The sequence below is a fragment of the Dasypus novemcinctus genome, chromosome 16 (assembly GCF_030445035.2).
Source record: "Dasypus novemcinctus isolate mDasNov1 chromosome 16, mDasNov1.1.hap2, whole genome shotgun sequence".
Taxonomy (NCBI): Eukaryota; Metazoa; Chordata; class Mammalia; order Cingulata; family Dasypodidae; genus Dasypus; species Dasypus novemcinctus.
Genome location: NC_080688.1, coordinates 61,069,348 through 61,085,361, shown reverse-complemented (window position 1 = coordinate 61,085,361; position 16,014 = coordinate 61,069,348). Strand labels below are relative to the sequence as shown.

Sequence of the window (16,014 nt, the reverse complement as noted above, 5' to 3'; positions counted from 1 at the left end):
GATCATAAAATATTTGTGCCCTTTCGTTCTTTGCTGCATAAAATCTGCCCCTGGAAGCATCCTTTCATTTGCTCCGATTTATAAAGAGCAGCTTGAATATTTGATATTAAATGAGTATCTTAATAGAAATCACTTCACGTATGGAAGATTTTCTTTTAGTCATTTCGCCCGGGTGTGGAGTCCTCATTACAATTATCGCACCTGACTCCCTCTGCGTATGATGCCTCACAGCCAAACCTCCCACTGGGCTTTAACGGAGGTGTGAATGATATTACCACTGGGAAAAAGATAAAATGTATTATTATCATACTCTATTTTTAAGAAGGTCTGACTGTGGCATAAGGTGATTGGGAGCGTCATCTGTACAAAGCATCCAGAAAAGATAAATTGAGTTAAACTTTTCACAGGTATAGCACTTTCAAACCTGTCATAAAGCCTTCTGCTTTTCCCAAAGTCTCAGATCTGGAGAGAAAAATAAAGACTAGTTAAATTAAGTCCAGACATGTTTATTGAGTCTCTATTATGTACTTAGCACTGTGCAAGGGTCTCAAGACCCAAAGGTGATGACAAGTTGCTCAACAGCAGCACTCCTGACTTTTGCTTCTTTAATTGCATCTCAGATAACCAAGTTCTGGGAATTTATGGCATTACTCACTACTCATTGAATGAGACAACACTAAGTAGGAAATGGTCCATGCCCTAGGGAAACCAAAACTGTGATCACAGTGCAAGACTATCACATGTGAAATGATACACAGTGAAAGCCAAAGCAATCTCCAGGGTTCACTGAGTGGGTCATCCTGTGAATTTCATAAAAGTTCTGAGAGAACATGTTCTTCCTCCTCTTCTCTGAATAGACACATACTCATATCTTCCACATAGGCTTACTCTTTAACTGGAAAATAATCTTTCCCCAAGGATTCTGTGGCCTAGCAGCCAGGGTTTGGGCTACCATTATTGAACAGAAGAGGCTGCAGGCCTGGAGGTCCCTCCCAGGCTGCTCTCTTGGGTGAGTATTCCCTATTTGCTGTCTCTATTGCTGATGTGGAACACTACATCACAACATGGTATTAAACCACTACCTCTCGACTATCATGAATAAACTGCTGCTGTGTGTTTAATGCATTGGGTGGTTTTGTGCAGGACACTGTTGATGAATGCATTTTGACCAATATTTAGTGATTACCTATTGTTTGCCCACCTCATTGGGAGGTCCTGGGGACGTGAGGTTGAGTAATGTCTGACCATAGAGGAGTGGACAGTCCAAGGTGGTATGAGTACAGGCATTGTACCAAATAGAAGAGTAAATGAACTGATGGGCTTAGAGGGGGCCATGGAGGCGAGGTGGGGGATGACAGCCAACTTGGCCTTGGCGTGGTTCTCAAAGATTTCTTAGAATTGAAGACACCTATGCTGAGTCTTGAAGAATAATCATGAATTAGCCAGATAAGTGGAATGAGTCTTTGACATGCATTTTCAACTTTTTAGAAATTATGCTGACAGTGAAGAGCTCTGAAGTAGTTTGGTGCTGGTTGAAATTTCCAAGGAGATGTGACTGCCACAGAAGGCAGGGGCCCAGATTTTGGAAAGACTGGAGCAGGATGGGTAGTGGGCTAGGCTGTCTAAATTAAATCAGAAAAGAGCTTCTCTCTTCCTTTTTTGGGCAAAAATTAAAAAAAAATTTTTTTTTGGAGGATTTTCAGAAGGCCTTTAGTACAACATGGTCTTCAGGTATCACAGTGCCTTTCAACCCTGCCGGGTGTCTTGGTGGCCCAGAGATGGAGGCAGGGGCTTTGACGAACCTGTCATACTCAGCAGAGCCCTTTAGGCAAACTCAGAGTCATTTTGTGCTGCTTTGACATGAGCGTATATAGTAGCACTTTTCATACAACCTGAATGATTTGTTTTTAAAATAAAACTTGATTTTCCATGGATCCTTTTTGCAGGTTTTCTACTGTATATTTTAAGTTATTAGTCTGGGCTTGTTGAAATTTATTTTACAATCTGAAGATTTCTTCAATTTGTACACTTATTGCTCTCGGATATTCTAAACTTTATTCACTTGCTCATTTGCTCTATTTTGGTTCTTTCTCAAGACAAGACTTTTGGCTGAATGGATCTGTTTTTTTTTGGTCAGGAGTATCAGGTCATGATTCTACACAGGACAAAAAGCTAGTGAAATAAACAATTTTATAATTCTTAAATTCCTGTTGGTTGCTTTTGGCATGGGGATTTTATTGCATTCTTGTGGGCCCCACCCCATAGAAGGGAGTCAGCTAAGAGAAAAATCAGGCATCAGAGAATTGGACCTAGAGCAATTTTCTTGATTATTTTGATCCAACTACTACTAGCATTCCACTAGAATAAGAATTCATACTTTTATTTGTAAAGTTAATTAATCATTCAAGCTTAAGGTTTTACATCTTGATTAAAATCAGTCAGTTCCGATTGGGCTGGGAGTTTGGTTAAAATAGAGTGTTTACTTATTATCAATCCCAGCCATGAGAAGAACATGTTTAAAAGTTAACAGAGTTTTGGAATTTAAATATTTTCACGGATGCTGGTAGTTTTAAACAAGGCAGATCATACAATTTGAGAAAATAATGGATTAGCCTTGCTATGAAACAGACAAAATAAGAGCTGTGCTCACACTGCTTCTTTCTGTTATCCCTACTTGTGTTTATCTTGAGCAGTTGAGATTTGGTGATAACATCTCTGATACAAGTTCTTTTTCTTTTCTTCTTGGATTTAAGATGGGAGGATACTAGTGTGTGCTTGTGTGTGTGTGTGTGTGCATGAGAAAGAACATTAGTTTATGTGTACAAGAAGGACAAGCTTTCTTTTTTGTTCTTCCCGTTCTTGTCTATACTTCCAGGTACAGAGTCATAGAAATTTTGTCTTCTTGATGCTTTATTGAGTTCTTGCTAAAATTTGGAATCTGCTTGTAAATATAGTCTCACCCTTAATACAATGGGGGTGGGAGGACCACATTTCATTAATGAAATCATGAATTTTCTATACATTGCATGACTTCCCTGAGAAGTTAGTAGATGATGTAGATAATCAGAACAATTATCCTGAGTTATTTGAACATGGATTATCTACTACGGTTATTAGATCATTATTGGGCTTTTCTAATAGAAGTTGTTTCAAATTATGCATCACTTTGAACCAACTTTATTGAAGTTTTTACTGCATTAGCCTTAATTACTCACAATAACGATGCAGTGCTCTGTTGAATCAGATCTCCTTTGCTGTACTAGGGGACCACAGTTGATCAATAACTATTGAGCAGTTTGATCACGAAGGCTGACTGGTTTGAGCACAAGTGGCAACTACTGCCATCCCTTCTCATCCCTCCTTCCCCCCCAGTAGCTCACAAACTGACATGTTCACAGTCCAGCCACTCTCTCCCCCAGCTCCTCTCCTCCCCATTCCTGCAAATCAATACCTTCATAATCAGCATCCCTCTCAGGCTCTGAGAGCGAAAAAAATCACTTAAAAAATCAGGAGCCCCTGTTCACTCGAATGCATACACATACTTGAGCTAGCATTTTTAAACTTTTGACCTACATTCATGTCTCCCACATTCTAATGTTTACTAAATAAGGAGGGAGATATTCACTTGTAAAATTTTTACCACAGATCATCTGACTGAAAAAGTACTATTAAGACTATTGACTAATATTTAATTATCAGGCAAGTATTTGCCCAAAGCCCACATGTCTGTCAAATATTTCCCATTTGATTGTTAAGTGGTTCCAAGATGGAGTATGTTTTTCTCCGAAGTCTCCCACAATATTTGTGAAAGCATATAGCTAATGTTTTTCAGTGGTTATTAATGGAGCATCTACTACACCATGTGTCAGGAATTGAACTTAAGTGCCTTAGCATCCACAATTTTTAAAGGAGTTATTTAAGTTTCTTTGTATCTCAAATAATGATTTCTTGAATTAATTTTAGTTTTATTTTGCTTTTCTTTCTTTTCCTCTGTAGTTGCCTGGATTTCCAAAACCATTCTGTAGAAATGAGGACCTACTGTAAAACATTTTGATCACTGCATCCAGCCAACAGTAATTCTAAATTACCTTGCTCATAGTGAAAGATGCAGAAAGGGATTCTAAAGACAAAAGTCAAGGGAGTTGTCTCATCAGAAATACATAGGACTATTGCACAATCATCCATTAAATGGACTCCAACCCCAAAACTACTTAACTCCTTCCTATGGGCTGGACTTTGGTTAAAGTTATACACCCCAACAAATTATGAGTTTCCTACCCTCTGTTCTACAAAGAAAGTAGGAATCCAGGGTTAGGGACAGAGAATGAAATCTGCCTTTATTAATGTTGGGCCTATGATAGAAGTGGATTCCACTGAAAATGAGGCGGTAAATCAGGAAATTTGGATTCTAATCCAACTGTATGACCTCAAGCAAATCATTTAATCTTGGGCGCATCAGTTTCTTCACATGTGAAACAAGGGAGATGGATGCAAGCCCAGTCTGTGAGTTCTTAACTCTCTCAGGTTTGTGGGAAGCCATTTATCTTTGGGGAGTGGGATCTCAGGAAGGCCTGCCTTCCAGCACCTGGGGTAGATTTTCCTCACAAAGTTCTGCTTAGCAGCCCGAGACCCGGAAATGGGCCAAATCTGTGAAAATCTCACGAGGGTCTCATCTTTGTACTGCCAAAAAATAAACAGCCCATTCCTGCATCCTGAAACATGAGAGCTTTGGCTCACACTGATTACCAGAAAGGCATGTTTAAAAGTTTAATACCCACCTGTTTCTACTGCTCATTTGGCATATTTGTAAATTATTGACTGAGTGCAAATAGAGGAGGAAACCCTTGGAAGCATGTGATCCAAAGAACGGAAAGAGTGCAGGGAAGGAAAACTGGAGACCACCTGTCTTTTGCTCTTTGGAAAGATCTGTGCTTGGCAAGCAATGGTGGAAACATACAGGCTAATTTCCAAATACTAAAGGGAGATGGACAGTGCCTAACTGACAAGGTCAAATAAGCAATGATCTGTTTGCATAGTACAGACCATGGCCTGAATCTTTCACTGCAGTCAAATGATGTCTTATCTGATTTCCAGAAATGGCACCATATTCCCACTTCCAGACTTTGTCCACATTTTTCTCTCTCCCTGAAATGCCCTCCCAAAAGATGCTATGGATCCATCAAGTCTCAGGGTAGCTTCTCGGGTTTTCTTCTGACCTCCTATCATACATTGCTTGCACCATTTACTTGGCACTTCCACTAAAAACTTCTCAGTTTGCATCCAGTATGTGAATGTCATGAAGGTTCATTATCAAATTTGAGAGATGATCCCATTCCTTCAGAGCAGGATTTCTCAGACTGCTGGGAGAACAACATTTCTAAGAGATGCTAAAAGATGCTCACAGAAAAATGGGTTTTGTGGTCAGATAAGATTGTGAAAATCTGTGCCCCCTCCTCCTGGAGCCTTGCAATACACATTGGTCAATAAAAGCCCCTGAAAAGCCCTGCTGGAAGGAAGTAGGTATAACATGGCATTCCCCACACTTACTTACTTAGCAATACATTCCCCTCCCACAAAAAACTTTTATTAATATTTTAGTGAATGCAATTTGTGAAGTATTATTCCCAATATTTCTTTCTATTATTTTAATTGGGCTCATTCTCTAATTACCAATGACTTCCATGAGAAGTAGGTCTGTAGGTAAAGTGAGTTCCCTGCTCAAAGCAAGTTGCTGAATTAGACGATGAGATTGTACTGAATATCAAGAATGAGACTCTTCTTGGGCTTCCAATCTTAAGTACTTCTAAATAGTGCAATATGCTTAACATTTACTAATGTGTTAATTCAACAAATGTTTATGGAATGTGCTACCATTCTGGGTGCCATGAAGATAACAAGAAACAAAATCACAGATTCTGCCTTTGAGGTATATGCGATTTTGTTATGGGGGAGAAGCTAAACAGAAGCTATTTCATAATGTCGACTATGAGCAGGTGGTCAATGTGTGGCAGAGACGCTGGAGATCATACGAGTTCAGAGTGGAGCTGTGATTGTTTGGGCCTTGAATTGCTGTTGAATGTGAATAGGAATTGAATATGGCTATCATCAAGGACCAGTGTTAAGCCAAGTCCAAGGTCTGCCCTCCTGGTGGCAAGGATGACCCTGGCAAAGCAGAGGTTGGTGTAGGGGCTGCTTGGGGACAGGGTGGGGAAGAGGAGAGGAGGGCAGAGGTGGAAGGCCAGACTACAGCGATCCTGGGATGTCTTCAGAAGGAGTCTATATTTTATTGACTTCCAGCAAGGAGGGTGATGACTCCCGAGGCATTTGTGAAATCAAGGGGTAGAATGAATCAAGGTCTTGGGGAAACTCAGTGACTACTGTCTCCTGACCTCAGTCGGCAGGGGAGCTAGTGAAACGGAGTAGTTGAGAACATGGGTTTGGGACCTGAGTTGGAATCCTGATGGTCCACAGGTTCTTTAGGACAAGGTTCTTAACTCTTAGCTTCCTCTTCTGAAAGTGAGGATACACAGGGTTCTTTCAAGAGTTGTATGTGATAAGATGTAGAAGGCTCTTGATGCACAGATTAGTAATTAGTAAGGTTTGGGAGAGTAACTGATACTGTTATTATTTTAGTTGCTGCTCATTGGACTAGTATTAGATATACTGGAAAGGTTTTTCAAACCTTTCTTTTTCAAAGAACCCTTGTCTCTAGGTTCCCAAGTGATCTCCTCCCTCTCTCAGACCACCTCCCAACTTGAAAAACCCAGTGCTGAAATAGTCACATGCTTAGTATCTACGAGTGGTTGGCTAAACAGAGAACTCTTACCTTTATGCAACAGAACATTCCCAGTGGGCTTTCTGCATGCCCACCATCACTGGGGTGAACCCAAAGGAGGGGAGAGGGCTCACCTGGGTCCGATGTTGCTGCGGATGCAGCAAGGAGGGATAACACTGGGGTTGATGGGATTGCAACACTGTCAACCGTGGCTGGCTTCTTTCTCGTCATCATGGTGGACGCCGAGGCCTCGTTCTTACTATGTACCGCCGTCTGGTCCACTTTTAAGTGGGGACTTGGCATCCCTAGAAAACAACAACCCCAAAGCCTCCGAGTTACTTTAAAGGAACAGGCAGATAAACAATATAAGATGTGAAGGTGACCCGAGGAGACAGTCAAAAATAATTTAACCTCCTTCTGGGATAATAAGAAGGAACTTTTAGAACATTTAAAGAAAAAATAATAGGAGCATGACTGTGCATATTTTGGCTCAGGTTAGGAGTGACAAGATTCCTGGTTGGCTGCCTGGAGTGGGGGAGACAGGCCCACGGAGGCAGCCTAATCCAAAAGGCAAGCTTTGCCTTTGGAAGATCAACTAGCCCATCTTACCGAGGCTCACTGTGTGCACCCTGAAGGGGATGCAGGGTGGAGAGGGGGCCCCCACATGGCTCCTACCCTATGAGGAATCTCATTTTATCCAGCTGGGGAGACAGGACTAAGTGAGAAGGAAGAGGTGGACCACAAAGGTGTGCTGGCTTGTGTGCGAGTCATCCCAAGTGCTTGGAGAATTCCAAGGCTGTAGAGATTAGCATTGGAAAAAGTGAGGGAAGCTTTTGCGGAGCCCTGGCTTGAGCAGCAGCAAGGATGAAGCAAAGGCATTCTCATGGCAGGAAGAATGTAAGCTAAGTTAAAGATGAAACTGAACATGATCCAGGCAAGACACTGGTCTGCCGGAGCCAGAAGGCACGCCGTGGAGACCAGTAGGCAGTGGCGGCGGCTAGGCCATGGGGGGTCTTTGGGTGTCTGGTCATCATAAGCATCACAAATCATACCTTGATGATTCTGAAAAGACTGTGTAAACTCTTGTAAGGTCCCCCTGCAAGAGCCTGGAAATTTACTACCTAACAAACTGTTACAGCTACTCTGGACCCTTGTTTCCTGGGCTTGAGTCTAGGCTTTGCCTCCTTCCAGCTGTGTAATCATACTTAACCTCTCTAAGCTTTCACTTTCCTTAACTCTAAACATGGGAAGGTCACAGTATACCAGTATTTTCCTTTCACTTGACATGACTGAGGATATCTGGGCACCTCCTATATGCTCAGCCTCAAAAAGTGACCCTCCATCTAATCCCAGCATACATCTGGAGGTAGAGGGTGTCTGAGTCCCTGTGCAATATAAGAACTATTCAGTTTTCCATCTCTGGGCTACGTGCCTTTGGGGGCTTACACTAACTAACAAAGCATCACGGTAACAGCAACAAATTGGGGCTTTACTGCCATAATTCTTGACTGTTCTTATTCCAACCAACATGAGTGATAAGTTTCTCACCACTACAGTCAAATCAGCTTCAATTTGGGCTGCTTGACAATCTTGCAAAACATATAGTGTGTAGATTACTATTTTCTCAGTTTTACAGATGAGGATGCATTTCAGAGTGGTCAAGAGAAAACTGACTATGTTCATACATCAGAACTGGAAGTTTTCAAACAGCCAGTTGCTAAACTCAGGGATATTATTTATTTCTTTAAAGATTTATTTTCATTTATTTATTTCTCCCTCCCCCCACCCCCGTGTTGTTTGTACTTGCTGTCTGCTCTCTGTGTCCATTCATTGTGTGCTCATCTTTTTTAGGAGGTACTGGGAACCAAACGTGGGACCTCCTATATGGTAGGCTGGCACTCAACTGCTTGAGCCATATCTGCTTCCCTCAGGGATATTCTTAACGGACCACATGGCCATACTGTAAAAGCCTGTCCAAACCTTCTGTCTGCTGACAGCATGTCTCATCCCGGGGACATGGAAGTCTTGGAACCACACCTGGGTAAGGCAACATGCAACCACCTAAGGAGAAAGTCAATTTACCTTCTATTATCTTCCTCCTACCCTTCATTACAATCTTTGACTCTAGCTTGAAATACTGGGAATAGCAATCCAATTGTACCTTTACGTGTATTTTATATTTCATAGCATTTTGAAGGAGAATGCCAAACATTGAATTCCATGACAGAAAAGAAGTCTGCAAGACACAGCAATCAAGAAACCAGGAAATGCAGCACGGTGTGTATAGGTTGACTCATTTATAAAACAACAAACAATAACAACAATAACAACAACAAAACAATGCAGGTGTGCCAGTGACACATGAGGTACAGGATTACAATATGTGTAAAATGCATATGAAAGCATTTGTAAGGACACATCCAAATAATTAGAACTGAGGAAGGGGGGCTCAGGCATGACTGACGAGGAAGAGGGAGCTTCTATTTTTTACTTTCTCACCTCCTTTATTGTTGATTTTTTTAAAAACCACAGACATCTACTAAACTTTTTTACATTGAGAAAATAAACACAGCCTGCAAAAACTCTAGACATCTGCTAGAGCACGGGCTTCAGGGCAGACTGATGTGTTTTCATGATTGGCTGCTAACAAACTCAATCCTGACTGTGATGAAAATCCCCCATTTTGGTGCTCTGCACCCACCACAGCAGGATTTCCATTTAATGGGTGCAGGCCTGCTTTCCAGAGCACACCCTGAAACTCTTAGCTGTCCAAGTTCTACTGGAGAACGGCATCTTTGGAAAAATCCACTAATTTACATCTTTGTACCTGTGGACACATGTTGGACAGGCAGATCACTGCTCAAATTATGATGTGCTGAGGGAATGAAGGCCATAAACAAGAGTAGCAGGCAGATATTTAGCTCTCATCCGGGAACAAGCTGATTTGAAGTCATTTTGGTTGTTCCAAATTTTCATGCAAATATTCACAATCCAAATGAGTCTCAGTCTTCATCGTTTCATTAAAGTTGATCTGATCATACCTCTATTGGGCATACTTCTGCTACTCAAGAGTTTGTTATGGAGTAAAAGTAATAAAATGACACTTAAACACTATAACTCAGATTGTCACTATTTAGCTCTCTTATAAACCCTGGATAATTTAGCATTTTCTATATTAAAATACTTCTTGCTAGTTGTCAATCGATGAGTTTGAAAACAAACTGGGGAAGGGGGCGGTTATTTTTCTGAGGCATTTTTGGGTTTTGAAAGGATTATGGAAACAGTCCCAGAAGTAATATGCACGGGCAAGAATATTAGGTAAACATTAAAGAAAGGCAAATCTAACAGCACTTGCAATTGAAAAAAAAACCCAGCCAAGAGCCAAGGTCTCAGGAGATGGGAACGGATGACTTCTTTGGAGAGAGCACTGGGCAGGTTGGCCATTGGAAGTCTTCATTTCCTTTCATTCCAGGTGGTGACTGATGGTTCAGGGAGAGGTCCCAAGTGACCAGAGGAATGTGCAAGAGTTCAAAGCCAAGCCCTCAGCAATGGGTGTGTGTGTGTGTGAGGGCAGCCAGGGACACTTGGCAAGTCCCCTCCCAGCATGGGCCTGCCTTTCCTCTCCCCACGGGCTGGAGGTTGATCAGAAAGAAGCCCAGACAGAGCAAGCTACTGACTCGTCCCTTGAGATATGGCTTTGCTTACTGGGGCATGAAAAGGCAGGGGTGGCTGCAATCTGGGAAGGGATCATCGTCTCCAATTTAGAGGGTGACTGTATGGAGAGCACACTGGATATCTGGGTTCAGAGGATCCCAAACCCCACACAGGACAAATTGCACTGAGGTTCGCATATTTGGAGGCCAGCACCTTTTTAAAGGAGGAAATAACAATGCTAATAATAACTTTGTGGATCCAACATCTGTTCATAATTAAAAGAGAGAGCCTGGAGGAAATAATAATAATAAAAAAGTTAAACTTATAAGAAAACATTCTGCTCTAACCTGTTGACCTCTATTGATCAATTTTAAAAAAAAAGTCCTTGAAACTGCGCCGTAACCTATCGAGGGACAGTTACTCCTTTTTCAAAGGTAATTTCTCATAGACCACTTATCCCCTCAAACCTCTACCTGCACACCATGTTTGCATTAGGGACTTGATTTATGGATTCCTATTCCTTGGATGCAGAAGCCGACTTCCTGTTGCCTTGGTTACTTGGAGCTCAGTTCAAGGTTAAACTACTCCCAAATCAAAATCAGTGGCAGGCACCGCATCTAGTGGCCCAGTTATTGACTGCCCCAGGATACAAAAAGGTCAGAGACCAAAGCACTGTTTACTGCTTTAAGGGTGAGTCAATAGCTTCGATATTTTGATTCTGTCTCTTCCGAAGCAGTAGTTGCTGCTCAATTACCTCTTCCCCAGGTTGCCCAAGGTCACAGGGGTCACAGAGGAAAAGCAGGGTCTCTGGTGGCAGACTTTCCCAGGATCCCTTTAATGAGCTCAGTGACCTTGGCTAATCAAACCCAGTCTCATCTTAGAGTAATTTGTATGTTGCTTTGTGGTTATAAAGCTATTTATCTACTTTATCTCATTTGTCTCTAGGGAGTAAAAAGCAAAGCAGAGCAAAAAACTTTTGTGAGATGGCTACTGCTCAGTCCTGTTTTCTAGATGAGAAAATGGGGTTTCAGAGAGGTCATGTACCTGATCTAAAACCACACAGCTGGTAAGAAGTGAAAGATCTAGACCCACTAACCCCTGGTTGGGTTCTCACTTCACATAATTTCTTTAAAAGAAAAAGGGCTGAGTCATTATTTTGTGTGATGTATGTATCTTCAAAAAAATACAATTTACAAAAACGATGGGGTAAGGGGGTGGGGAGCGAGGTATATGTTTTTTATGTTTTTTAATGTAACGTTCTTTGTGATCTATTAACTTTAATTAAAAAAAGTGTAAAAAAAAAAAGTGTTGGTGGAATTGTGATCAAGGGATCAGATTAAGTTCATTTTATAGTACCCAGGGCAGAGAGAAAAATATCTGGCAGGTAGTATGCGATTAATATAGAGTTGTTGGATGTTTTCATTCATTTTCTAATTCTAGGATTTGCAAATGTAGATGATTCTTGGTGACAAAGCCTCAGTTGGCATCAGGGGGGAGGCCGATGCCACTGGGGTGGGAAAGCATGCCTTCAGTCACCTCCCTGGCCCTCTTTACACTGCAGGATGCAGCATTTGGTATGAATGGGAGGCACATTATCTTGGGAAACCAGTGATTTTTAATCTTGCAAAGAGCTCTGATGTGTATTATGCTATCTGGCCCTTACAACATCTCTGTGGGTGACAAGAGGCAGATGGTGAACCCCCCAAGTCACAAATAAAGAAATAGAGGCTCAGAGGGCCCAGTGATTTGCCCAAGCTCACATAACACATATGCTGATAAGTGGTGCCTCTTGACTCAACTTGGTGGTCTTTCCTTCCCCAGAAAACATTGAATTTGGGTATACCAGTAAATTTTGATGTATTTTTCACGCGAGGAAACTGTTCCTGAAAACTAAATAATTCCTTTTCTAATATTCTGATTATCTATTCAAATTCTTCCATTCCTTTTCTTTTTTTTACCAGATTTACAAAAGAAATTCACTCATGGCAATAAGGAAGATATGTGCTACAGAAGAAAGTGAATCAAATAATAGATAGCCTTAGGATTTGGGGAATCATTTCCTGTGCCAAAGTCAATAAAAAATGTATATTTGTTACATTGTCTTATTCATCTACTCAGCAAAGATTTATTGAACATCTACCATACCAGGGATGTGGCACTGATTAAAACAGTTAAACTCCTTTTTTTTTTTTTTTGAGAATTACTTTCTAATAATCTCTGCACAACATAATCGTAGCTTTGTAGCTGTTATTCTTTATAAGGGCACTGGAAGGTTCATAAAGTGCCTTTTTAATCATCCAAAGGCAGAGCCTCTATGACCCATTTGGCATCTTTGGGCAGCTTAGGAAAAGATACACTCTTTAGGTGGATAGAGCCCAACAGGCACAACTTAGCAAGCAGAGGGCATCACTGGGCAGATTCGAGAAAGGCGGTACTTCCTGTGCGCACAGGTATCTCCGTGGGTCATGGCTTGGTGAAGGGAGAGGCCTGGGTCTCAGCCCCAGGTTCCCCTCAAGCCTGGTGAACAACCTCCTCAATCATCTATGGTGTCCTGATCAAGGTGTTTTGTGTCAAATGAATTTTACTCCACTCTAGGACTTCGAGCAATGAAATTCAGGCAAAAGCTCTCTGAAGCACAGTGCTATTCAGACAGCCCACAATCAATCAACAATTCTTTAATGAGTACTGACTAGCAAAACTCAGAAGACATGATCTCTTTCTTCATAGAGATAGCTTAGAAGCAGAAGTGGACTAAGACAGTAACACTTAAAAGCTGATGAACCAAACAAGACAGGAAGCCAGGGGAGCCTTCCATGAATTGGGAAGCAAATGAAATCTTAGTGGGATCTGAGGTGGTTTTGGGATCTTTTATGCATAAGTTCAACATTCATTTAGGATCTCTAAGTGCCAGGGACCATTAAGACCTAAAGCACAAACCTTGTCTGAACGGGGCCTATCATCTCAGGAAGGCAGACACAGTTATGAAAATCCCAGTCGTGAAAGATGGGTAAATGTCAAAAACTAGAAGGGGCCAGGGAGGGCCTGCCAGTGCTGGGAAACATCAAGAGCAAAAGCAGAAACAGCCAGTCTTTGGATGAGTCATTAAAAAAACCAAAACAAATATTGGGCTTTTGGAAAGGCAGCTGGAAAAAATCAAATGCACATCTCTTCTTCAGGTAGAGTTAGTGTTTTCCTTCCATGCGTTGTCTTATCCTGAGCACACTTCTGCTACAGGACTATCTCTTTTTCTGTAATACCTGTTCATTTCTCTGCCATTTCGTCTAGGCAGCTGCTGCATTCTAGGGGCCAGGAGACATGTCATTGTCCTTTGGTCCCCCTGTACTCAGTCTGACTGATATTAGGTATACTAAAATGTTAGGTGGATGGATGGACAGACAGAACATACGTATCCTTCTAGGCCCAAACCTTGTGGGAAAGCTGCCTTGACTACTTTAGTCCATACCCTTCAGTCTAGACAAGTTCTACTAACTCTCAGTGACTAAGCTTTTTTTTTTTTTAACTTTATATTCAAGCTTACAGGATAGTTGCAAACAAAATGCAGAGGCAATAGAGTGGTACCTGTTCTTTGGAAAATATAACAAAGGGATTTTTAAAAGGTATTAACAAGGGAAGAAGCAATGCATACATGCAATTAAAACCAAATGGAGTTTTCATTTATTTATACCCCCTCCCTCCCTTTGTGGCTTCTTTGTGTGTTGTCTGCTCTCTGTGTCCATTCGCTGTGTGCTCTTCACTGTTTTTGCTTGTCTCCCTTTTTTTGTTGCGTCACCTTGCTGAGTCGGCTCTCCGCAGTACTTATGGGCTGGGCGGCACTCCTCAGTGTTTGTGGGCCGGTGGCTCTCTGAGGCGTGTGGGCAAGCCTGCCTTCACAAGGAGGCCCTGGGATGTAAACCCAGGGCCTCCCATATGGTAGACGGGAGCCCAACTGCCGCTTCCCCCAAGTGGAGTTTTAATACAATTCACCAAATAAGTGTTTGTTGCACCTTGGCCATTAGGAGTAGGTTAAGAATTTGCTACTATAACGTACATAAAATATGTTATGGGCCATTACAGAAAGGAGCTTCAGCGAAGTAAAGAAAAAGGTAGTTTAGAGTTGGAAGGGACCTTAGCCAGATCTTTCCTGGGTGTTGGGTCCCAGAAAGGGGATATGATTGGTCTCGCTTAGTGTTACAGAAAGAGAGGGGCAGGGCTGTGATTCTGACTCTGGCAATGTATTTGGCTGTCTCTGGACAGCATGTTGGCTTTATGTTACAGAACCAGTCTTATGTTACAGAACCAGTCTTCTTATTCTCCTGGTACATGCTGCTATTCTACATTCCCTGGATGACTTAGAAACAGATTAAGTCAAAAATGGCATTTATGATTCAAGTCATAGGATCATCGTTTCTGGAAGATTCTTCCCTAAGTTCTTCCTAATGTAAAGGACTTACTAGTCAGTTCCAGTTAATATAAGCATATTTTTGCAGTGTCTTTTTAACCTCTGGAGCACACACAGTAGCAGAGCACATCTGCATGGCAAGACAGATCTAGAGCTAACTGGGTCACCTTATTTGCATTTTGATTACTGTTCATTTAGAAGCTACATTGAGAAAAGAGCTTGATATCAGGAGCTTGAACGCATACGTGTATATAAATATATACATTGTTGAGGACTGAATCGTGTTCAAGTCAGTCCTATGGGTATGAACCCATTTGTAAATGGACCTTTGAAGATCTTATTAGTTAAGGTGTACCCAAAATGAAGTCCTTATAAGCAATGGAAAATGGATATAGAAATAAAGGCCACAAGGAGCAGCCAAAAACTGGAAGTCAACACAAATTGGAAGAAAAAGGATAAGATGCTGCCATGTTCATTGCCAAGTGATGAAAAAGCCAAGGAATCCCAAGAATTGCTGACCAGCCAGAAGATACTGACCCCTGGAGGAAGCAAGCATTCTAGCCTCTAAGACAGTGAGCCAATAAATTCCCATTATGAAGCCAACCCATTGTGTGGTATTTGTTTTAGCAGCTAGGACACTATAGATAAATAAATGTTTACTGGTTTGTGAAAGATCAGTCAAATATATACTTATCTCTTATGGGCATATTTGTAGAAGTTGGGCATATAGGGATACTGGGATTATAGATGTGTTATGGAATCTAATTATTCTTCAAGATGCTAGATCTGTATCTGGTTAGAGAAATCAATTTAGCATTTATTCCCCTGATTAATAGTTATCTCTTTATGTATGGGCAAGTTCCATTGTTTTAATACCTTTATTGGGTGTCCTTTCTTCAAGCTACCTACTTATCCCACTATTTAATTTCATTCTATAGAATGCAAAAGCATGTTGTGTGCAGGCACACACATACAGACACAATCCATGCTAGGAAAGCTCTACTCTGCAATAGAAGAGTGAAAAAAAAATCACAGAAACTCAAACCCATCATTAGATAGATCTCCTAATCTTTATCTCTAGTAGTTCAGTCAGACGAGCTAATACCATGATGATGGCTTTGAAATCTCTTAGGAATTGGATGAGGAGAAGCGATAGTGATGAACTCCCAGCTAATAAACACAGAGT

General features: G+C 41.4%; 1 protein-coding gene across 1 annotated transcript in view; it reads right to left on the bottom strand.

Moving 5' to 3' along the window:
* Positions 1 to 16,014, bottom strand: part of SETBP1 (SET binding protein 1) — a 382,254-nt gene that overhangs the window by 17,980 nt on the left and 348,260 nt on the right. Inside the window, exon 5 of the mRNA XM_058277610.2 lies at positions 6,910 to 7,080. Within this exon, the coding sequence (XP_058133593.1) occupies positions 6,910 to 7,080 (171 nt within the window). The remainder of the gene's footprint in view (positions 1 to 6,909; positions 7,081 to 16,014) is intronic.